The sequence below is a fragment of the Rhinatrema bivittatum genome, chromosome 6, assembly GCF_901001135.1.
Source record: "Rhinatrema bivittatum chromosome 6, aRhiBiv1.1, whole genome shotgun sequence".
In the NCBI taxonomy this organism is placed as follows: domain Eukaryota; kingdom Metazoa; phylum Chordata; class Amphibia; order Gymnophiona; family Rhinatrematidae; genus Rhinatrema; species Rhinatrema bivittatum.
In genome coordinates this window covers 31,699,352-31,724,525 of record NC_042620.1, presented here as the reverse complement: position 1 = coordinate 31,724,525, position 25,174 = coordinate 31,699,352, and the positions used below count along the sequence as shown (strand labels likewise).

Here is a 25,174-nt window from a genome sequence, read left to right as displayed (position 1 = left end):
CAGAGCCCAGTAGGCCCCATTGACAGCCTGGGTAAAAAGCCCAGTTAACTACCATTGATAGTTTGGGCAAATGACCAAGCCTTCACACTTTTCCTAAAGTACAAAGTCATTTATAAGACATATTGCCTTGAGTAGACTATTCCAGAGCGGTGAGGCTGTGCTAAAAATAAATAAATAAATAAAGCCCTGTGTCTAGTACTCGCTAGCCATGTTTTCTATACAGAATTTGGTACTGATGGGGGAGCCGAACGGCCTTCCCCTACTGACTTCAGCACACAAGCTGGAGCACAGGCCATTAAATGTGACCTCAGATACTCCGAAGCCAGTCCTTTTAACATCTTGAGTGTTAATGCAAGAATCTTTAATCTAGCTCGGAAGTCAACGGCAGCCAGGGAAGGAAGCATAAGGCCAGAGAAATATAGTCCTGATGTCTGGATGCTGTTAGCAGTCTGGCTGCCATGTGTTGAATGAGTTATAAGCGTCTAATAGATTTAGTGGGCAACCCTGTTAGCAAGAAATTGAAATAGTCCAGCCTTGCAAGAACGAGAGCCTGCAGAAGGGTGGGAAATGCAGCCTGTTCCAGATATGGCAGAAGCAGGACTTCACTGTTGCTGCATTCTGGGGCTCCAAGAGTAATCCCAGACTGCGAATATGTTCACAAGCTGGCGATTTGATCTCGTTCGGCACTGGGCATGGCAAATCCTCTAAAGGGAACTGATTTCCAAACCAGTGAGAACCTCTGTCTGGCATGGACTAAGGTTCAGACTATTGATTCTCATCCAAGAACTGATCTTAATCAAACAGTTATTCAAGTCTTCAGTAGCGTCCCCTGTCCCAGCGGGATACATAGTTGCACAACATCTGTATGACATTGAAATGATGCCTGAAATTTCCGAATCTCCACAGCTAAAGGGACTAGCTGGTAAATGTTCTGGTAAATCCCATGGTAATTTTCCATGCCCTCCCTTCCAGGGGACTCTCCAAATCTTACTTAAGATCCCTGGTGATCTAGTGGTGGCAGGAGCGCACTCAGTGGGCACCTGCCCCAGCGGCATCATTTTCAAAATGGGGCCCCGCTGGCCTGAGATGCACTTTAGCCTCATCATGTGAGAGGAGATTCAGAGTCTGAGGGGAGCTCCTTAAAGAAAAGGCTGCCGTAGAAACTGATGGACGAGTCTGGGGAAAATCCGCAGAGTTCAAGAGCCAAAGGCTCTCTAGCAAGGAGCAGGAGGGAGAGATTGAGAAACAGAGAGAGGGAAGGGTGCCTGTCCCAAAAAGTGTACCTTGTGGGAGAGACTTTGAGAGGGTGAAGAAGCGACTGCGTCTGTTTTGGACTTGTGTTACTGTGGGCGCGGCACTCGCAGGGCGCATCAGAGAATGCGGACGTCGTTTCCTGCCACCAGTAAAGACTTTTATTTTAAACAGCAGCTTTGGGAAGTGGAGCGTTTTTTGGTGAGACTGGACTGGTGGGCAGGAGAGCCCCAGCACGAAGGGAAAACCCTTAAGAGCCTTGAAAAGAAAGGCTTCCTCCGCCCATGTGGGAACCCTAGGAGGTTATCGGACCCTGCACGGTCCATGACACCTCCCCCTGTGTCCCCATGCCCAAGAGCTGACCGGGACAACGGGGCCACATTAATGTTTGTTGAATTCTTTGAATAGTGGACTTTCTACCTGGAGGGTGTTCTGTTTTGCACGTTGCTCAATTAATCAAGGAGCTAATATAGCGAACACTGCTAAAGACCTCGTTTGAAAAGATCGGAAGGCTGTCACGTCTCATCTGCATCTTCCAGGGTTTACCCATGGATCATCGGTTCCATGTATGATGTGAAAAGTTTGAAACTCTATATGGATGAATTCATCTGTGACCCTTGTTTTTTTTGCCCCAACGTGAAAGCTTCCAGTTTCTGGGTGGCCCGACTAGTTAATTTTTCACCTGTGTGTGCTTGCTTCCTTACATGAAAATGATAAGAATTAGGGAGGGTGAAAAGCTTTTGAGGTCTTCGTGTTGTGTGTATGGATGTGGATGTGCGTTTGTGGTGCCGGGGGAAGGTTCTTTTATCGGCTCTTGAGTTATCCCTAAAGCTAAATCATGTCCTTCTGTTAAAATAGCTGCAGTCAGAAATTGAGATGCGGGCAGAAGTAAAAATTAAGTTAATTGTTAAACTAATGTGCACGATGTTAATAGCTACAAAACAGTAGTGCATTCAGGGACTCCCGCGAGTCATTAGGGAGCTCGGTAAACCATAATTGACGAATTGAGCTGTCAGACGTGGCCATATAATTGCATTGTGTACGTTTATTTCATGAGACAGATTCAAAGTCCATCTAAAGCCTGAGTGCACGGTGCTCGACGGCAGAGAAAAGCCTCATTCCCAGCTTCTCCATTTGCCTGGCCTTAAGAATTTAAAAATAAAGCAGGTTGAAATGTAATGTAAGCATGCCTGCGGGAATGGAATATTGCATTGTAAAATCTAGTATTATTTCTCCAGGAGTTACCGAAGGGTTAGACAGTGAGGTGAAAGCAGATATCAGAGCCAAGAAAGGTTTCTTTAAATAAATGGAAAAGGGACCCAAGCAGTGAAAACAGAAGGGAGAACAATCAATGCTAGAGCTGATGTAAAACATTGAGAAGTCAGGCCAGAAGGGATTTTGAAAGGAAACTCGCCAGAGAGTTGAGAATCAATAAGAACGATACAGTCTTTTCCAATATATCAAAAGAGACCAGTGGAAAAGGTAGTCTGCCCACTGGAGGGCAAGGCGTTGAGGGGCTTATTAAAGGTGATAAGGCCGTCATATCTTTCTTTGTGGCAGTTTTCACTAGGAAGGATATCAGCCATAGGTGATAAAAGGCATCAGTGCAGAATGGTGAGAATTACAGTAGCAAGTCCACAATACTGGATGGAGTCCACACCTGGATGCTATAAAATAAATAAAACTAGAAATCATAGATACACCTAGGCTGATGTGCAATTTGACACTAACAATGGCTGCTATACCAGAGGACTCCAATTTTTAAGAAGGGGTAGGGTAGGAAGGGCAACTGGGAAATTATAGGCCTGTGAGCCTGACAGTCAGTACCAGGCATGATGGTGGAGACAATTATCAGGAACAAAATTGTTGCACACATGGGAGGAAGCTGTATAATTAGGTATAGCCAGCATGGATTTCAGGAAGACAACACAATAAACAACAAGGGGACTAATTACACCGTGGAAGATTTTATTAAGGGTGCCCTTAATAAAATCTTCCACGGTGTAAGGTAGTCCCCTTGTTGTTTATTGCGTTGGCTACATGGGACCGCCTTCCGATTTGTTTTATTGGACCTTTCAGGAAGACAAGTCATCTTTTCATGTGATGCTGGTGAACCATTCAGCATCACATGGTGTATTTGGACTTTAAAAAGGCATTTGACAAAGTTCTGCATGAGAAATTACTCTGAAAGCTGATAGGCTGTAGGATAGGGGGCAATGTACGTTCATGGATCCGCTGAGGTGGCACTACCAGTACAGATGTGATTAAATTGTTTGGAAAGATATGAATTTCAGGAGAGTGCCAGTAATGCCATAGGATTTCAAATGGTCGGGAAGGATCTGATGATCAATGGTATCAAATGCAGCAGATCTGTCTAGAAAAACACTGCATATTCTACACTTCTCTCCAATCTTCTAATTATGGTGTCAGAACTCAATAGAATTTTTGTGCTATGGGACTTCCTAAAGAGAAACTGGTACATGTCGACAATTGCATTCTCCTCACCATAATCGGATTAGTTGGGATAAGACAACTGTTTCAGGAGGTGGAGGAGAAAAGGAACATCTGAAAAATACTTGCTGGACCGGGGTAAGGAGCGCCTTGCCCAACGGACAAAGCAAGGACTTCCGGGTTTGACGTCATCGGGCTGGAGCCGGTGAGAAGGACTATAAAATCTAAACACCCCCCCCCCCCCCCCCCCGTGGCTAAATTCCGAGGTGGAGGAGAAAAGGAACATCTGAAACATACTTGCTGGACCGGGGTAAGAAGCGCCTTGCCTGACGGACAAAGCGAGGACTTCCGGGTTTGACGTCATCGGGGTGGAGCCGGTGAGAAGGTCTATAAAATCTAACCCCCCTGTGGCGCGCAGCCGACGCCGGCACGCTGCCCAAGCCGCACGCTCCAAAGGTGCGCGCGGCTTTGCCTGGAAGTCTCGCAGTTTTTTTGAAGTAATTAGTTCTTCTCCTCCACCAAAAGTAAGTAAGAATGCGATTTCTTTTTAAAGTTTTGTTATCTCCGAAACCTCCATTGGTGGAATCAATTGTATAATTTACTGGATAGGGTTGAAAACTTTTATTTCTTGATCTTTTTCTTGGGTATTTAGATATGCCCCATACGAAAAGGAAGGGGAAACTGAGGGAGGTAACAACCACTTCCTCCCCAGTAACTCCCTCCCAATCTAAAATTGAAAAGTTTTTCAACTCAGCCCCAGAAGTTACTCCCGTAGAAGGAGGCACTGTGAAGCCTATGGTTGAGCACAAAGAGGAGTCACCTGCCTCATTGACATCTTTAAGTCCGGGAGCACTGAATACGCCTTCACCTCCCCTCGGTGGACTATCTATATCAAAGATTTTTGAGTTAAATTCTGCTTTAACAGGGGACAAGGTAATACAAGAAGAAAGAGGTGATGTAGAACATTGTGATTTGGATGAAGGAGTAAGCACAGACACACACAAGTGTGTGAACACTGTCGATGCATTAGGGTCAGAACCCATTTTACCTCCAAAATTCGAGAAACCCTATAAAATAACGTTAGATAATGTCTGGACTGCCATAATGACTTTGGAAAAGTCTATTACCACTCTTACAAATGTGGTCACAGATGTGAATAAAAGAATGTTAAATATTGAACAACATAATGAAACACAAATGACGCAAATGCAGGTAATAGACCAGAGTATTTCAAAAATAGAGAAAATACAGACGAGTCTAATACAAGGGGATTCGATACATCATATAAAAATGGAGAAAATTGAAAATGAACTGAGATACTTAAATCTGAGGGTGATTAATTTTCCACAGGTTGGAGGAATTTCAGTTCAAGAGCAATTTAAACAATATCTGGGTACAGTATTAAAAATACTGAATGAATCGACACCGCCTCTGGCAAAAATATACTTTCTATCTGAGAGAAGAGGGAAAGAACAAGCAGGACAGCAAGATCAACAGCAACAACAATGACAAGGACCATTAAATGTTACAGAATTGTTAGAAATGTCAAATGAAGAGATGGCTCTCAAGAGAGGAACTGTATTTGTTAGATTCATTTTTCCATCAGATAGGGATATGGTACTAAAATTGTTTCTGAGAAATAGATCTGTAAAGTATTATGATTAACAGATATGGATTTTTCCAGATGTAACTAAAACAACACAAACCAGAAGAAAGGAATTTTTGGCCTTAAAACAATTAGCAGACAGAGTGGGTGCTCAGATGACAATACGATACCCTAGTAAATGTATGATAAAATTGAATAATATAAATTATATCTATTATGAACCCTCTGATCTAAAAAAATTCCTCGAGGCTAAGAATTTATTGGGGGAAATGGTTTCTGATTAATGGTATTCATAAAGTAATGAAGATAGGGGTTATAATTTCCAGTTAATATATTTAATCTTAAATTGCTTTGATATATCCTCAGCTAAGATGTTGATTCCTCCTACTTCATGGTTTAGGATGTCTAAAAGAATGTCTAAATTTATTTTGCCTTCTATAATTGAATTTATATGAAATGAAATATTTAATTTAAATAATTTTCTGTATTGTAAACTTATGATTGTAGACATCCGAATAGTGTAAATGACAGTATTATGTCATGATTTAAAAATTTATAAAGATTAAATTAAAAAAAAAAAAAAGACAACTGTTTCAATTATCTTAGCGAGAGAAGGTAGAGAGGATATTGGCCAGAATGAGAGGGTCAACAGTAGATTGCTTCAAGACCAGGCAAACAGAAACCTTTTTAAGAGACAAGGACAAAAACACCAGAGGATAGCAAGGGATTGGTAATATTTGCAAGTGATTCGCTGATAATCCTGCCTGAGGAATTTCAATAAAACAACAGGGCAAGAGTTTGGGGGCGGGAAGAGGAATTCATCCCGGCCAAAATGCGAACATCCTCCTCCGCAGAAACCAACTTAAAGAATTCCCAAACATAGTTGTCATAAACAGCAGTAGTCGAAGAGATTGCTGAAACAGATGAAAAATTATTATAGAATGTAGCAATTGTTTTTTTAGAAACGAATGTTGCAACCTCATTGATGCACTATCAGGTGGATTTTAAAAGCCCAGTGCGTGCCAAAATCGTGAGATTCGCGCACAAGTTGAGCCGGCGTGCGACAAGCGGATTTTAAAAGCCACCCGTGTACGCGCGAATCCTCCTGCTACGTGCACAAATGTAAAGTTGAAAAGGGGGCGGGGCGTGGGCATTCCTGGATTGCACATTAAAATTAGCGCCAAAATACTTGCGCACGCTGAGGTCCTCTGCCGTGTAAGAAATAAAATAAAGATAAATAGACAGACTGGCGGGGTTTTAAGGGTCGGGGCTAACAGGGATGAAGGGAGGCAATTAAACCAGGAGGATTTGGAAGTTTTGTCCTTTATCTGGGCGAACTGGGAAAAATGGTAATGGGGGTTGGTTCAGGTCTGTTAAAATACCCCCACTTACGTGGTAGACGTGGCCTTTGCATGCATAGTTGTATGATCACTTAAAAGTGAACCCACATGTGTATGCGCTCAGACTATTTTTTTAACATCCGTGCATGTACGCGCGTATGTTACAAAATGGCCACTTCCCTGGGCACGGACCAACGAGCGCGCACACACGTGCACCCTTGTGCCTGTTTAAAGGTTACCATCCCTACGCATACAGCCTTTGCGGTCATTTTCAGAAAGCCCGTTTATGCACATAAAACCGTGTTTTATAAATCTCTGTGTTTTGAAAATGACTCCCTAAATGTTTCCCCCGTTTTGCATTTCCGGGAAAAATGCTCAGCACACAGGTCCCTTCATGTGAGAAGTAAACGTCATCTGAAATGTACTTTTAATAAAACAGGACTGAAGGATCTTTGAACAAGTTACACTGCTCCCATTTGAAATCAGAGCTACACTGGAAAGTAAACGTGGATGGAGAAAGTGCAGGTTACTGCCCCCATCTCTCCCCAAAAAGCAAAACTAATTGCAGCAGAATTCGAGAAAGCATAGGTTAGGCACACCTGGGAGCTTCTGAATTGTGATCACCCTCAGATTGCTGTTGATTATCTGAGGGGGAGAGGGGAAGGGAGGGAGGAGAGAATAATTCATATCAGCTTTCACTGATCCACCCTCTCCGTGCTAATCCACATGCTCTCTGCCACCGACATTAATTTCCCCTCCTCTCCAGGGATGACCCCTACATTCTTCCCCTCCCGCGCCCCCCCCCCCCCCACTCCTATACTCTCTTTGTTCCACCCCCATAAGTCACAGGTAAGCACACATGATCCTTAATTGCAAAGAAGTATCGGGGAAATAAATCAGCTGGGGGGGTCTGGCATTTGAAAAAGAAGCAAACTGGCCAGACTGGAAGGGAATTATGGTCCTTATCTGCCGTCGGATTCCAGGTTTCTCAGTAATTTGGGTAAACCCCTGAAGGAAGACAGCAATCAGAAGTAGACAAAAGATAGCTGATACAATAGTGAATGGGAAATTAAGAGGAGTGCAAATGGGAATTCAGACAGAGAGGAGCATATGGCAGAGGATCAGATCTGCTTCTTTTCATTCTTTAGTTTAAATGCCTGCCTAAGTGTGCCGCTCTTATTCGTTGGTAGGGGTTTTTAATTCCTTTATGTGGGTGCTACTTTCTGCACCACTTGCTAATTGAGAATTGCTCTCCAAAAAAACAGCCCGCAAAATGGTAAAGTCTGCAGGCACGTTTTACACTCCCACCGTACTGAGGGTTTTCAAACAAACTTGCGCTGAAGATGGTCAGGGAATTGGCCCATCGTGTGGGCACATTAATTTGCATATATTTAGACCTCCTCTTCAGAGGCTTGAATATTGCACGTACACTCCCATACATTAAAAAATGAAAGACTTCTGTGCATAAGAGCTGGCTCTGCCCCTCCCTGTCACCGGGATCTCTCTGCCCAGCCTGTCTAACCCAGGTATATGCGTAACTTTTACACGCGTTCAGCCTCAGGCTATTTTGGTACAGCCATTTACACGCAGAAAACTGAGTTTTAAGCACATAAATGACTCTGAAAATTACCCCTTTAATGTCTAATTGTGTGTGCTGATTGTATTGGCTCATACTGATTTTGAGCTCTCTGTGTGTGCTAGCTTTTATTTATTCATGCCCATTTTAATCTCTCTATACGTGTGCTAATTGCACTATTTGCCAATGTGACGTTATGATCTGTTAGGATTTGTTCGCTCCTAGCTCTGGTTTAATCTTCTTGCACACCACCTTGGGTGAATCCTTTTCAAAAAGGAAGTTTATAAATCATAATAAATAAATAAAATCTTCGAGAGCCATGTGTGCAAATCCCCAAAGTCCTATTAACAAAATCCCAGACCTGGAGAATACTACAGCAGAAGCAGATTTGGATGCGGTTGCAATATCAGAGAATGCAAGATGGAGATGTGACCATCCCAGACTAAGGCAAATGAAAGAGGGAAAAAGTAGCTCCTTATATTAGGAACACAGTGATAACCACTGAAGTAAAGAAAGAGTAAGAATAAGTTGAATTGCTATTGGTTGCCGCAGACAAAAAGAACCTAAGAAAATTTCCATTTCCATGGAATAATTTAGAGACCTCCAGCATAGCTAAACGAGGTGGATTCCAACATGGTAGCTGGAGTTGATGACAGCAGATATGGATCTAATTGTCTATCCAATCTGCTCAGTTGCTTCCTTCTACGCCACTCTAAGGATATATCTCAAGTGTTGGCCTACAAGTTTGACACTGCTCAGTCCTGTTTCTACCGTTGCCCTCTATATAAGGGCAATAATCAAAACTGCTCACATTGGTTCAAACTGTCTGCAAATACTTATACCCATAGGGTTTGTACCAATGATCAAAGAAGCAAAAGCTTGCACAGGCTTTCGCTTTCATTATTTCCCTCCCTGCAGAAAAATTACCCACAGAGACTGGGTCTGCTTTCTCTGCGGATCATTTTTCCCTTGGAAATAACGAGGGATCCAATCTTTGTCCTCTCCCTGCCCCATCCTCCCGCACTACTTTTTCACTCCATGGGCAAGAATATGCACTTTGTTGACCAATGCCCGAACTTGTCCCCAAGGGATAGGTTGGGCAATAATGAAAGCCCTGATAGCTGCGGGTAAAATGCTGTTTTACCCCATGGAAAGGGCTTTCATTGTGGCCCTTCCCATGTCACAATAATGGCCAACACCACCTCCACTGGTAGGTTCTTTCAGGCATTCATCATCCTCTCAGGATAGAAACATTAACTCATTTTTCCTTTGAGCCTTCCTCCATCCAACTTTGCATCATGACCTTCTCATCCTTGAACATTTTTTGTTTTGTTTTGATGTATCGAACTGCAACTGGACAGGAAAACAAGCCAGAATTTCTCTAAAGTCTCCTCCCTTCAGAAACTAGACCCCTTGGCAACTGCTTAATTACTTTGCTGTTAAATTACCATGATATTGATTCATTGGAACTAATTGCTGAGCAAGGAAATTACAAGGATCTATCCCCATTTTCTACAGTCATATTCTATGTTTCTCAGTTTGTTCTGCTAGATCTCTTATCTCGTCTTCCTTCAAGGTAGATTGTTTTGCGATTACCTTATATGTGGGCATGCGGCCTACAACGGATCAGTAGAGAATGATTAATTACATTCAGCATATTCAAAGAATCTACATTGTTTTTAAGATTTTGGAAATTTTAAATAAACAGGAAAACATTTTTTTTATTTTTAAATCAGGATCATTTGAGGCAAAACCTTAAGTTCCATGTTTGGCCTATGATCTCATGTATCTCATCCAATCACAGAAATAGGAGTGTCCCCGACCACTAGGCAGAAGGTTCATAGTTAACTATTAGTGATATACACATCTGATGGGCAAAAGGGATGGCATATCACTGATTTTAAGCCTTTTAATTATTTTAAAAAGGTATTGCCATCTTTTTAGATGACTGTTAGAACTTAAGAACATAAGAAATTGCCATACTGGGTCAGACCAAGGGTCCATCAAGCCCAGCAACCTATTTCCAACAGTGGCCAATCCAGTCTACAAGTACCTGGCAAGAATCCAAACACTAAGTAGATCCCATGCTACCGATGCCAGAAATAGCACTGGCTATTCTCTAAGTCAACTTGGAGAAGTTCATTAGCTGATATTAATCAAGAACTTCTCCAAACCTTTTTTAAACCCAGCTACATTAACTGCATTAACCACCTCCTCTGGCAACAAATACCAGAGCTTAATTGTGCGTTGAGTGAAAAAGAATTTTCTCCGATTAGTTTTGAATGTGCTACTTATTATCTTCATGGAGTGCCCCCTAGTCCTTCTGTTATCTGAAAGAATAAATAACCGATTCACATGTACTCATTCTAGACCTCTCATGATTTTAAAGACCTTAGCCGACTCTTCTCCAAGCTGTACAGCCCTAACCTCTTCAGCCTTTCCTCATAGGGGAGCTGTTCCATTCCCCTTATCATTTTGGTCACCCTTCTCTGTATCTTCTCCATTGCAACTATATCTTTTTTGAGATGTGACGACCAGAATTGTACACAGTACTCAAAGTGCGGTCTCACCATGGAGCGATACAGAGGCATTATGACATTTTCCATTTTATTCACCATTCCCTTCCTAATAATTCCTAACATTCTGTTTGCTTTTTTGACTGCTGCAGCACACTGAGTCGACAATTTCAATGTATGAAATGATGCCTAGATCTCTTTCCTAGGTGGTAGCTCCTAATATGGAACCTAACATCGTGTAACTATAGCATGGGTTATTTTTCTCTATATGCATCACCTTGCAATTTCATCTGCCATTTGGATATCCAATCTTCCAGTCTTGCAAGGTCCTCTTGCAATTTATCACAATCTGCTTGTGAATTAACTACTCTGAATAATTTTGTATCATCTGCAAATTTGATTACCTCACTCATCATATTCCTTTCCATACTGTTTATAAATATATTGAAATGCACTGGGCCAAGTACAGATCCCTGAGATACTCCACTGTTAACCCTTTTCCACTGAGAAAATTGACCATTTAATCCTACTCTCTGTTTCCTGTCTTTTAACCAGTTTGTAATCCACAAAAAGATATTGCCTCCTATCCCATGACTTTTTAGTTTTCTTAGAAGCTTCTCATGAGGGACCTTGACATTTTCCCTTAGACTTGGGAGGGGGGATCCTAGTCCAGGGTTCTTGGGATCTCCTTTCCATATTATCCACTTGGCAACTGCTACCCCAATTTATAATACTCACAGGATAGGGTCTCTGAATGCTTTATTTTGCACATACCCTGACGGGAATGCCACTCACTCTCATAAGGTAAGTTATGCTGGGTATGATCTCAAGTGCTCAGTTTATATGCTAATATTCTTCTTAACACTTGCAATATGCCAAATAGAGCTTCCTTCTGGACCCACAGGGTGTAATGCAAAGAGGCAACATATCAAGCAGTGCTTGGAAGTTTTTAAATCAAGCCAATGGTGCCCAATAGAATTGGGACTATTTCTAAACTTTTGCATCTTTTCAACTTTTTCTTGGTCTCCAATTGCATCTCTTGGTATTTGATGATCTTCTCTATTTATTTCTTTATAAACATTTGAAATTCCGCTTTTTCCCCAAAGTTGGTCTCAAGGCAAATTACAACAAATCTAAATGAACAGCAGCTTACAGAGTCAGAAATTACAATTATGCGTAGCACTGGGATCCAGCATAGGGAACCCATTTGTGTATAACTTGATTCCTTGTGCCCCTGTTTATAGCAAAATCCCTAGTTGGGAGTTCAGGTTGGGAGATTGAGGTTCTCTGTGGGGAAAGCCTGGCTGATGTGAAGGGTAATGGGTGTGTGAGACCTTAGTGCAGCGATGTAGTTGATGCAGCTTTGTAGGAGGACCTCCGAGTCCTACGCCTACAGAGGGCAGATGGTAGTGGGCCAGACTGGAGCTTCACCTTTACCAACCACCTTGCCTGCAGGTTGAGCCCTTGGGGTCTGGTGGCCAGCAGGACCTAGGCAGGTCCCTAGGGCAGTGGTGATAACTAGAGTCCAGAGAAACACCAAGGTCAGGGCAAGAGCAGGCTAACAGAGTCAGAGATGGGCCAAGATCAGAGCAGGCTGCTAGCAAGAATAGTCAGGGCCAGGCAAGGTGTCAGATCCAGGTGGTAGGTAAACGTGGTCAGGTCCAGGTGAGAGGTCAAGATCCAGAGAGGCAAGCCAAAGGTGGATGAAGATACTGGTTGAGCTGAGTAAGGGAGACAAGGTGAGGCTGGAAGACAAAGCTGGATGAGGCAAGGTTGGAAGGCAAGGCTGGAGGACAAGGTGAGATTAAGCAAAGTTGGACACGGCAAGGCTGGAAGACAAGAACCAGGAACGCAGGGAGTAGTAACAAGTACTGCAAGCAGGAGACCCGTTGCTAAGGTGTCTGTTGTTCCTTGTAAGGCTACTTATAGACAGAGGAGCTTATGATGTCATCAGAGGGTGCCGCAGGGACTTTCCTGATGCGGGTCCTTCAAGGCATGCACCTAAGGAACATTAGCTCACAGTATCATGGCGACCAAGACAGGAGCCGACAGCTTACTTGTCATTCTCTGGCCGGGCATCGAGACTACAGGGAGGAGCAAGGTGACAGGGAAAGCTGGCTCCGGCAGTGTTCCTGCCATGCCAAGGGTGAGCTGTGTCAGGGTGAGTGCCAAGGCAGCTGAAAAGCCATGCCTTTGCTTTTTCCTGAACTTTAAAGTAACTTATCTCCAGGTGCAAGGTTAGAGGTTCTTTGTTCCAAATGTTTAGTGCATTAGCAGCCAGAAGCTTGAAGCCTTGTGCAGGACAATCTGGCAGAGATCAAAGGAGGAGAGGAAAGACCAGAGTTCTCCTGAGGGCATGCAAGGGGAAAGAAGTTAGGAGAGGCACTCTGGGGCCTGTTTTTTCAAGCATTTGAAGACAAAGCAGAGGGTTTAAAATGGTATCCGGCCACTTGTACGAACACAAGGCCTGGACTGACAGGCAAAGCAGTGGAGGTCAAACACTTGTAGGACTGGAAGCCAGTGTAGTTGATGTACAATTGGATTGATATGGTTAGTTGCTTTGGCATCTACCAACATTTTAGCAGCAATGCTTTGTAAGAGCTTGAGGTACTTTACGCTGTATTGAGAGATGTTGTTGAAGTTGCAGTAGTCAGTTTGGCTGGTGATTAATGAATGGATTCCAGTAGCAATTTAACAAGGAAATTGTGGAGTTGGTGGACCAGATGCAGATTAGTGAAGGAGGATCTTACCACGTTAATGATGTGAGGTTCCATTGTAAGATTTTGGTTGAGTTGAACTCCTAGGCTTTGTACTGACTTCTTAGGATGTAAGGCAGTACCTGCTAGTAAGGGAAGTGACTGTAGGGGATGACCATGGCGGCTGAGTACAGAATAGTTGCTTGGGTACTGATGGGGGTAATATTCAGTAACTCATTTAGTGGACAAGTTATCTGGCTAAACATAAGATATACCATGCTGGGTCTGATTAAGGGTTCATCAGGCCCAGTATCCTATTTCCAACAGTAGTCAATCTAAGTCTCAAATACCCGGCAAGTACCCAAACATTAAAGTTTGCCAGATAGCTTGTCCCTGATATTCAGCAGGATAAATGTCTAGCTAAGTGGCTCAGTATTCAAATCCTTGCCATTTAGATGAGTAACTTGTGAGTTATCCATCTAAATGACTTTGACTATTGACTTTGATATTTCTATTAGCTGTGCCATTCTTGTGTTTTTCTCCTCTACCACAATGTCCAATTTTCTTGCGTCAACCTTTTTATCAGTTGGCATGGGAATGTCCCAGGTGATCGCGTCATCTTCATTCTCTACAATTCTCTCAGGGTCATGATCCCAGTGTTTTCCTGTTACAGCGATGTTAGTGTTTACACAGTTTCCAGTGAATGAGTAGTGCTATCTTATTGTTCCTTCCTGCATACAGGCCTTCTCACATCAGTATGTTGCACCAGCAACTCTTTAAAGAGTTTTTACTCTTGAGTTACCAATTCTATTATTTCTTTCTTCTTGCGTGCTAGTAGAATCTCACTCATTCATTCTTTTCTTCTGAATGCTTGTTCAAGTTGAAGGATGGAGATTATGGTTGTTCACTTTCATCTCTTTGTTTTCATGAAATCGCTTAGCAAGGGGCTCCTGGTAGCCCAGTCCAGCACATCTCTGCCTCTCGCTCCCTGATGTCCACACATGGAGTGGAACTAAAGCACTGACAGCTTTTATCTGAAGGGAACTTGGCTGTTTGGCAAATAAAGGGTGCTACTGTTACCCTGTATGGTCACTAGCCCTCCATGGATCATGATTGGTAACATTTTAACTTTAAGTGTAATTTCAGTGTAATTAAGCTGCAGTAAATTGTTTAATACACTGCTAATTATTATATGACTCCAGTGCTGTTTAATCAATTTTCAGGCATTAAAACTGCTATTGTGTTATCGCCGGCTAATTGAATAGCAATGGATTTTACTAGTGGCAAATAATGTATGTTTAAATGCCAGCCAGATATTTATTAAAGACACTTCGTCTTGCTGACACACTGCGTCTCTGTGATCAGCAATCTTTGCACATAAGATATGAATGTAAACTAGCACTTAAATTTAGGAAAATGATTAGCTGGCTGGTGATTTCTACTCAGCCCATAGTGGAATGGCAATTCGCTGTGTGCACGTGGCAACACTGAAGCCATTTTCCACTCCCAGGGACTGCATCTCATTCCATGCTCACTCCCAGGCACCATGTTTCACCTCACACTCAGTGCCGGGAGCCTTTTCTCGTCCTACGTTTCATTCCCAGGCATCGTTCTTGACCCACACCCACAACAGGGGGCCACCCTGTCTCAGTTCATCCTCATTCTTGTGCTTTTTCCCCACCAAACATGCAGGAACCCTTAACGTTGAGTATCATGGCAGTGGCAGCAGTGGCTTTCTGGCAGAGGTAGAAAGAGGAGCCCGGTGGCCAGAGGCGACAGCACCTTCAGGAAGGAAGTCCAGAATGGGGGTTAGTGCAGGCTACCGGATTCTGGGGATGTGGCAGAAGCAAGGGCTCCTCCCTGGGCAGAAGGTAGGAAAGAATCATCCCGAGTCTGCATCGTTCCCTCCCTGCAAAGATATCCAGGAAAAATATCTTTAGTACCTGGAAGTAGCATAGGAAAGTGTGGACAGAACTTCAATGCGTTTGCTCCCTGATTGTCCCAGAGTGGACCTGAAGCACTGCCTATCCTGGGATGTAAGGTCCTCGCTCAGAATACATTAGGGCAAATGTGGCGAGTAAAAAAACTGACAAATCCAATAAATTCTCAAGAAGCTTTACTTAGTGTTCCATCTTGGAGTCATGAGATAGATGAAGACTAGATTAGAACCTTTTGTGGTGCAGCTACCCAACTCTGGAAAAGTCTCCCTAGAAACTATTCATTGGGAGAAGAACTATTTTGCATGTAGGGGCAAACTTAAAAGTCGGCTTTTTAATTGGTGGTTTTTAGATGTTTTTTATGATTGGCCTGTTGGAAATCTCATATTCTTTTTACCGTACCTGTTCTTATATGTTTTGGTGCTTTTCTGATTCATTTGAGGCTCAAGGGTTGTATATTTATTCTGTGAGATAAGCGTTCAAAAGGATTTGTCAGACTAAGAGCAGGACTTAGCTGGACAAATCTATGGTTTAAATGTTTCCCCCTTCCCCTCCCCCCCACGGTTGTATGGATAATTTTATCTGGATAAGTCATTATCCAGCTGAAATGAAATTGGGTAAAAAAAAAAAAAAAAAAAAAGAGGCGTTCCGGGGCGGAGCTTGAGCTTAGCTGGATAGCACAGGATATCAGTGCTATCCTCTAAGGTCAGCCGAATAAGTCTATCCATGGTGAAAGGGGGTCTAAAATGATCCTGTTACCTGGCTTAAACATAGCCAGTTAAGAGGCAGCTAAATTAAACAACAACAAAAATAGTTTTCAGGCCTGTGCTTGCTCGATTCCCCCACTTCCAGGAAAACCTCGACCTTAGTGGGGGGGGCAAAGCCCCCGAGCCCACTTCTTTCTGAAGTCCCCACCACAACATTTCACAAACATTGTAGGGGGGCCCCCCCCTTGGCTGCGGGCTCACTCCTCATGCCTACCTGCAAGCCAAGCAGGAAACCTCCTACTCTACCCGGCACCCTCCAGAATCCCCCTATGTGGGAGTGCGGAAGGATTGTATTATTTCCAGTGGCATTCAGCGTTGCTTTGGCAGTATGCTCCCGGCATTGCTGTCCGAATGTATTATCAGGTGGCTACGCTGGTAGCTTATGCCACCAACGTTGCTGCCAAAAGCAACGCTGGATGCTGCTGGGAGTGTTCCCGATAGCGTAGGGGTTGCAGGGGGGGAGTGTGCCGGCTGGGACAGCGGGCTCTTGTTTGGCTCGTGAGTGGGAGGTTAGGTACGAGGAGTGGGCCATGCAGGCAACATTAATTTTCTGAGTTCCAAGGGGGAGGGCACTTTTGGAAGCTCCTTGGGTCCAATCGGCTCACAATGTTTGTAAAAATCTTTTGGCTCTGGGTCCCACGAACTTCGAGGTTTTTAGGGTGCTTGAGGGGTGTAGAATCAGGCCGGCAGGCCCGCAAATCTTTTTCTTTTGTTTTAGTTGCTACCACTGGACAGATTCTCTTTAAATTTAGTCAGCAAAGGCTAAAATTACCTGGGTATATGTATGCGGATATCTCAAACCTAACTGGCGTTTTTTTCCCGAGGAACATTCTGGACAACTTATCTGGCAAACTTTAGCCAGGTAAGCTGTTCATTTGTCCCGTTTATAAATATTGGCTTCTCTATGTTTGCATATTTTATGCTTTCTTATATTGTTAATTTTTTATTTGTAATTATCTAATCTGCCTTGAGCTTTATTTTAGAAAGGTCAAGTTCTAAATTAATAAATCAAATTAAATGCCAGTTTAGCGTTGCAAGTGAAAAATGAAATTTCAGACTTATTACTGGTAATTTCCAACTTCTCATTTGAATTAGTTGTGGGATCCCGGAAACTACAGACCAGTAAGCCTGACATTAGTGCCAGGCAAAATGGTAGAAGCTGTTCTGAAAAATTGAATTACTGCCCGTCTGGATAGTCACAGACTAATGAGGCAGAACCAAGGTGTGTTTAGCAAAGGGAAGGGTTGTCTTAGATTTCTCTTGAAGGGTTTAACAAACGTACACAAAGGTGAGTTAGCGGATGTGACGTATCTGGATTTTTAGAAGACATTTGACAAAGTCCCTCAGGAGAGACTCCTCGGGAAATTAAAAAGTCATGGGATGGGAAGCAATGGCCTCTTGTGCATTGATACCTGGCTAAAGGATAGGAAACAGAGCGTAGGAATGAATGGTCATTCTTCTCGGTGGAGAAAGGTAAATAACGGAGTGCTAGAACTGGTGCTCATTAATATATTTGGAAATAATTTGGAAAAGGCAGTGATGCATGAGGTGATCAGAATCCTAGATGGCACAAAATTATTCAGAGCTGTTAGATCACAAAGCGATTGTGAGGAATTGCAAGAGGACCTTGGAGACTGGGGGATTGAGTATCTAAATGGCAGATGAAATGCAGTTGTATACATAGGGGCGGATTTTAAAAGGGTTACGTGTGTATATTACACGCGTAACCCCGAAAACCCGCTCCTGCGTGCGCCGAGCCTATTTTGCGCATGCCCGGCGACGCGCACAAGCCCTGGGACGCGTGTAAGTCCTGGGGCTTGAAAAAATGGGCGGGGTGTGGGCTAGGCAGTCCGGGGCGGGGCCAGAGGCCTCTGCACTGTTGCTGGGCCCGGGGATCTCGTACCGGCACTTGGCCAGCACGCGCAACCTATGCCTGCCCAGAGGCAGGCGTAAATAAAAAAATAAAGGTAGGGGGGGATTTAGGTAGGGCTGGGGGGCAGGTTAGATAGGGGAAGGGAGGAAAAGGTGAGGGTGGGCGGAAGGAAAATTCCCTCCAAGGCCGCTCCACTTGGAGCAGCCTCGAAGGGAATGGGGAAAGCCATCGTGGCTCCCCTAGGGTTTGGCGCGGCAAGGGGCACAAATGTGCACTGCTTTGTATGCACCGCATACAAAGGTTCTCTCCAGGCTCCCCCAAACAAATCCTCCGTCCACAACTCCATTCATAAACGAGCACTTTCGACAGCCGGCCCGTTCCATTGGAATTCTCTTCCCCCAGATATACGCCAGGAACAATGCCATCTATCCTTCAGAAAGAAACTGAAAACCTGGCTGTTCACCCAAGCCTACCGTTGAACGAGCCCTTGTCAACCAATATTGCCTCTCTCACCTTCCTACCCATTCCTTATTTCCTCCCTCCCCCCACCCCTGCCCTGCCACCACCCCCCTGTTTACCTCCCCTGTTCCTCCTTCCTCAAAAAGGCTATGCTAATAACTGCCTACGATAAATCTCCAGCCGAATTCAGCAACTTTATGTTAACCTGATATGTCTTGCTACTCAATTGTTTTTTGCTGACTATTTTCAGTACTCTCCAGTTGTTTTAGTTTGATATCTTTCCTTTCTTCCAAAGCCCATGTTTATGCTCCCTGTTTAATGTAACTTTATCTTCTATATAGTTGTTAATTGGTTTCCCCCCAGTTCCATTGTAAACCGGTACGATACGACCTAGTCTTGAGCATCGGTATATTAAAAGAACTTAAATAAATAAATAAATTTGTGTGTGCCGACCCCAGGTTTCATAACATGTGCGCGGCTGCGTGTGCATGTTATAAAATCAGGCATAGATTTGTGCGTGCCGGGTTGAGCGCCCAAATCTACGCCCGCGCGTAGGTACGAATATCTGGCCCATAGGGAAGAATAATCCAAACAATAGATACATAATGCTGACTTCCACATTAGGCGTTACCACCCAGGAAAAGGACCATGGAGTCACTGTGGACAATACTTTGAAATCCTCAGCACAGTGGGGCGGATTTTAAAAGCCCTGCGCGCTGGCGCGCCTATTTTGCATAGGCCGCCGGCGAGCATAAAGCCCCGGGACGCGCGTAAGTCCCGGGGCTTTCGAAAAGGGGCGGGAGGGGGCGTGTCCGGGGGCGTTCCCGAAACGACGCGGCGTTTCGGGGGCGTGCTGCGGCGTTTCAGGGGTGGGCCCGGGGGCGTGGTGCCAGCCCGAGGGTGTGCTCGAGGCCTCCGGACCAGCCCCCGGGTTGGGTGATGGCGCGCCAGCAGCCTGCTGGCGCGCGCAGATTTACATCTGCTTTTAGCAGGCGTAAATCTGCCAACAACGGTAAGGGGGGGTTTAGATACGGCCGGGGGGGGTGGGTTAGGTAGGGGAAGGGAGGGGAAGGTGGGGGGAGGGCGAAGGAAAGCTCCCTCCGAGGCTGCTCCAAAATCGGAGCGGCCTCGGAGGGAACAGGCAGCGTGCGCTGGGCTCGGCGCGCGCAGGTTGCACAAATGTGCACCCCCTTGCGCGCGCCGACCCCGGATTTTATAAGCTACGCGCGTATCTTATAAAATCCAGCGTACTTTTGTTCGCGCCTGGTGCGCAAACAAAAGTACGCGATCGCGCAAATATTTAAAATCTACCCCAGTGTGCGGCTGCGGTCAAAAAAGCACATGGAATGCTAGGTGTTCTAAGGAAGCGAATGGAAGATGACATGGAAATATCATAAGACCTCTGTAGCGATACATGGTACGACTGCACATTGAGCACTGTGTGCGTTTCTGGTCACCCCATCTCAAGAAAGATCTAGCATAACTAGAAAAGCTGCAGAGAAGTGCAACGAGAATGATAAAGGGGATGGAACGGCTCCCTTATGAGGAAAGGCTGTTCAGACTGGAGAAGAGGCAGCTGAGAGGAGATAGGAGAGCAGTCTATAAAATCTTTAGTGGTGTAGAGAGGGGACAGTTATTTACCCTTTTAGATAGTACTAGGACTAGGGGACACTCCATGAAGCCACTGGGCAGCACATTTAACAAAAAAACAAGAAAGTATTTTTCATTCAGTAAACAATTACAACTGCAGAATTTGTTGCCAGAGGATATAGGGGGAAAAGAGTGGCTGGGTTTAAAAAGAGTTTAGATAAGGTCTTGGAGGAAATATCCATAAACTATCATTAGCCATGTAGACTTGGGAAAGTCATTGCTGATCCGTGGTTGAGAGCAGGAAGGATTGGTTCTGTTCTTTTGGGTCCTGCCAGGTGTTTGTGACCTGGATTGACCACTGTCGGAGACAGGACGCTGGGCTTGATGGACCTTTGGTCTGACCCAGGATGGCATTTCTTGTATTATCGTAATGTGCTTCACTATGCATGCTATCTGGCCGGCCATCTTTCTGTTATAGAAGGGACCAGAGCTTTTCCCCAGGCTGCTTTTAAGCTGACTTGTCAGCTCCTTCCCACTCCCCAAGAGATAAACGTCTGCACTGCTCTCAGGTCTAACAATCCAAAATGCAGGAAGCTGGGTCAAGAACCTGAACCTGTAATACTACTTGAGAAGGCACCGTAGTGTGAAATGTTATTGAGGCTTTTTCTCACTCACTGCATGGCCACATAGTGTGGGTTGTTTGGCTGAAGCTTTGATATGTGGACAAAGACATACAAACTCTTACCACTTAATTAGACTTCTCTTGGCCTACTTAATTAGACTTCCCCCGCAGAACTGACAACCTTTGCTTGAGAAGGTGCTTTGTATAGTTGAACTATGAGCATTATCGTTTAGGTTCATTAACTGAGACCCCCACTGTGTAGTGCTATTACTGGCCTATTGAGCTGGGCCATAAAAAAAAAAAATCTAATTGACTGTCCCAGAAGTTACTAACAGAAGGAATCTAGCATTATTTAGTGTTTTATTTCTGCATCGTGTGGTTCTGCTCCTTAGTTGTGTGGTCTGGACTCTGCTCTAGCAATTGTGGGAAGTAGCCAACTGGACTCCAAGTCAAACTATCACTGGTGAGCTTCACAGATAATCCAGGACAGAAGGAAACAAATTAAGCAAGTGGATAATTTTGTACAGTAGAACAACAGTACAAGTGACTTAATGTAGCATTTAATGCACTTGAACACACTCGCCTTGAATTTATGACCCACGTTTACTTTGGGAAGTTTGATTTGTTGGGATTTTAAGCACCAAACCATTTGCCCCTGGCTCGAGGCTTCCTGTTAAATGGGGGGTGGGGAGGGGAGGGGAGGGGAGAAGAAACACCATTTTGGCAAAATGCACTTATCTTATGTATTAATGAGCAAGCGCATTTTGTCTGATATCTTTAAAAAACTGAATGTATTAATGTCAAGCACGACCAATTAGAGTACAGTAATTGTAACACTGCTTCACTGCAGAGGATATCATACTCCTCGTTATTTCCAGCATGCCCATTTATTGATTTGGTTTATATTTCACCTTTCAGGCACTTCATAGTGAGTTGCTTTCAGGTACTGCAGGTATCGCTGTCCCCACAGGGCTTACAATCTAAGGGCCTCATCTGCTAAGCATTTTCCCCATAGACCCAGAATGGGAGAAAAGCTTCAGTAAATCAGGTCCTAAGTTTGTACCTGGGGCGAAGGAGGTTGAGGTGACTTTGCCCGAGGTCACAAGGAATGGCACCAAGATTTAAACCCTGGCTTCCCTGCTTCACAATCCGCTGCTCTAACCACTTTTCCACTCCGATCAGTGTGTACAGGCTCTTGCATGGTTGCTAATGGTGGTTAAATTGTCAACTGTGCCCAGACTCTCTGAAAAGCAACACTGTTTGTGGTACTCAGCTGAAGCAGTGACATATATTTTGAACACTGTCTTTTCAATGCATTGTTTTATAACCATTTTCTATTTATATTAAGTAGCTGCCCAGATACATATTGATTGCTGGCTTTTCATGTTACTATGAGCAATTTCATGTAGAAGGCAATAGTTCAAGAATGGGCACTGAAAGAGAATAATATTTGCTAGAGCCCATTCATAACAAGGCTTAGTGTCTCTATATTTGTTTTTACTACAGGTTTCTTCTTAGGGCCGATCTTGGACGTTAGATCTACAGGCAGGCCTTCCATCATGGTTGTGTCAAGGTTAACAGTCCTGTCTCGATCATTGCCAAGCCTTTTACTCTTGACGTTTCATATCTCTGCATCACAGAATGCACAGACTGATATATCTGACACTAAACAGGAACAGCAGTGTCTCAGGCGAGAACACCCTACAATCACCTTTGACAGTAAGCCATTTTATTTTTATTTCCTGTACGCTTGCCAGACGTGCTCATTAATTCCTTCCTGTTTTGATCTCTTACAGCTGGACTCATCTGAAAATATATAAGAATGTACATATTGACTTCCTTTTTAGTGCTTTTCAGCCAGAGCTGAAGGTAGTATAGTTGTGATTTCGTCCATTCCTACATCCATCTGTGTAGGGATACAGTAATGTCCATAAAAGATGACTAATTAACTTTAAACCTTGAGTAAAGATCAACAATAGTCCTCCAACTTATGCTGTTAGAGATGGGCAGTGCTGGATCACTGGTATGAACAGAATAAAATAAAATGTTGAAAAGTGCCAAGCACTCATACAAATACATGATTTTCACTACCTTGACATGTGTTCAGTTGGCTTTTGATTCATCAGTTTTCTGCCACTTAACACAATATCACAAACATCCAAGATATGAGTGCAAGAGCATATGCTTTATAGAAAAAGAACTACATGTTTCTTTTTGGGGAGGGTAGGCGTTAGGAGGACAAGGAGTTCTAGTACTATTACTTCATAATTTGTCTCTCTTCTGAGGGTAGAGGCTAAATACTCCCCTGACCTTTTAGTTGAATCTCTAGACTGAGTACAAAAAAACTTGATGGGTTCCTAGTTGACCTTTTGTGATTCATTTACAGCCTTAACCTTTCCATGGAAGAGAACTTATTTATTGTAATTATATTTGGAAATTGTAAAGCTTCTTTGCCAGTGGTATTTTGTTCCAGCTGTAAAGTTTAATTAAACTAAACTAAATTAGCAGACTTATTAAATCCAAATAGTTATGCACTGACAGCTCTTGGTCATGTTGAATGAACAAATAAGCCTCGTGTTTTATTACTTGATAGACTAATTTATCTGAATTTCCCGTATAATCAAAATGGATGCCAGAATGAGATGATGTATAATTTTGTCATAAATAAAAAAGCTGTAGAACTAGGGGTCATGATTTGAAATATCAAAAGGATAGACAGGGAGGATAACTTTGAAACATGTTTGAGTGCCTATTTACTTCTGTATATAGACAGGCAAAAATCTACTCCTATATGTTATAATGTGCGTGATTATGATATAAGTGAATTATAAAATCTGTGTAAATGTACCCAATAACCTGCATGCACATATAAAAGTAATGTGCGATATTGCACTTATCCAGATATGTTCCAATTTATCAGGTTAAGTAGCCACTTGACAGATAAAACGCCACTTATCTGGCTAAGAGATAGCTGGATAAATCTAAAAACGTGCTACTTATCCAGCTATTTTATTTAGCCAGATTAGTAGCATTTTAAGACCTATAAGGATAAGTAGCGACTTTGCTGCTACTTAGTCGGATAATTCGGAATTTGTCCGGATTAATGCCACTTTTAAGATTTAGCCGGACACATCAGAATTTATCCAGATAAGCAGCATGCAACTGCTATACTTGCATATTTGTAGTTTTAACTTTAAAAATATTCGCGTGGAGATTTTATCTGTGTAATTTACACACATTTATTTATTTATTTTGGGGTTTTCTATACTGCAAATCAATACTTTCTAAATGGTTTACAAATTTGACATCCATAAATAACATAACAGTAGGTAAATGTACATAAAAGTTACAACAAAATAAAAACCCAAAATAAATAACAAACATCTTAAGACAACATCCTAAGATATGTTGTTAATAACAAACAACAGACTCTTAAAACTAAATAAAACTGATTACAATTAAATAAAATCACCCACACAGACTTAAAACACGCACATTTAAGAAGCTAATCTCATTACTGAAGCGACTCTAGGCATGACTTGTCAGATTTAGGTGTCAAATGCTTGCTGAAATAGAAATGATTTTACCAGCTTCCTAAATTTTAGTAGTGATGGTTCTCATTTAAGCTTTTCAGGCAAAAGGTTCCAAAGCTGAGGTCCTTGTACACAAAGCAATTTTTCCTGAGATTTTTCCAAACAAATTTGCTTAAATGATGGTACAGACAATAAATTTTGATAGGACGATCTCAGAGTCCTTACTAGCTGATAGATTTTAAGAGCAGCATTGATTGTTGCTGGAGTCATGCCTTTAACACCTTTGTAGATCACAAGCAAGACCTTAAATTTAATTCTCCACACTATTGGTAGCCAGTGCAAACTCGCCAGAATTGGAGAAATATGTTGACGCACTGGCATTCTGATCATTATTCTCGCTGCAGCATTTTGTATCAATTGCAACAGACATAAAGTAGCTTTTGACAACCCCCAAAGTGTAAGGCATTACAATAGTCAATAGGTGAAATTACCAATGAATGAACCACTGCCTTTAAATCATTTTCAGATAAATATGGGTTCAGTCGCCAAAGCATATGCAGTTTGTAGAAAGATTACTTTAATTCTTTGTTTATTATGGGCAAAGAGATAGTATATCCATTATAAAACCCAAATTACGTACTTCCCTTGAAATCTAAATTACAGTAACTCCTAAAATCAATGAAATAGGAAGATCTGTCACAGGACATCTTCAAGATAGAGAAGTTCAGTTTTTTCAAAATTACAAATCAGCTTTTGGTTCTCAAGCCATGAACTGACTGCTAGCAGACAGTTAGAAATACAGTTAAGAGTTTCAAGAATTGAGTTTTTTATAGGTCCAAAAACTGGATATCATCTGTACAAAGATGACGGCCTACATCTAAACCAGCTAAAAGGCGACAACCTGCAGTAAATTGGCTTTTACGCATGTAAGTCTGGAGATTTTCTAACATGCATGCA

At 43.0% G+C, this 25,174-nt stretch overlaps 1 protein-coding gene across 1 annotated transcript in view; it reads left to right on the top strand.

The window, feature by feature from the left end:
• The window catches only part of SEMA5B (semaphorin 5B), a 750,498-nt gene that overhangs the window by 354,882 nt on the left and 370,442 nt on the right, over nt 1–25,174 (top strand). Inside the window, 1 exon segment of the mRNA XM_029605220.1 lies at nt 22,191–22,403. Within this exon segment, the coding sequence (XP_029461080.1) occupies nt 22,244–22,403 (160 nt within the window). The 5' untranslated portion in view covers nt 22,191–22,243.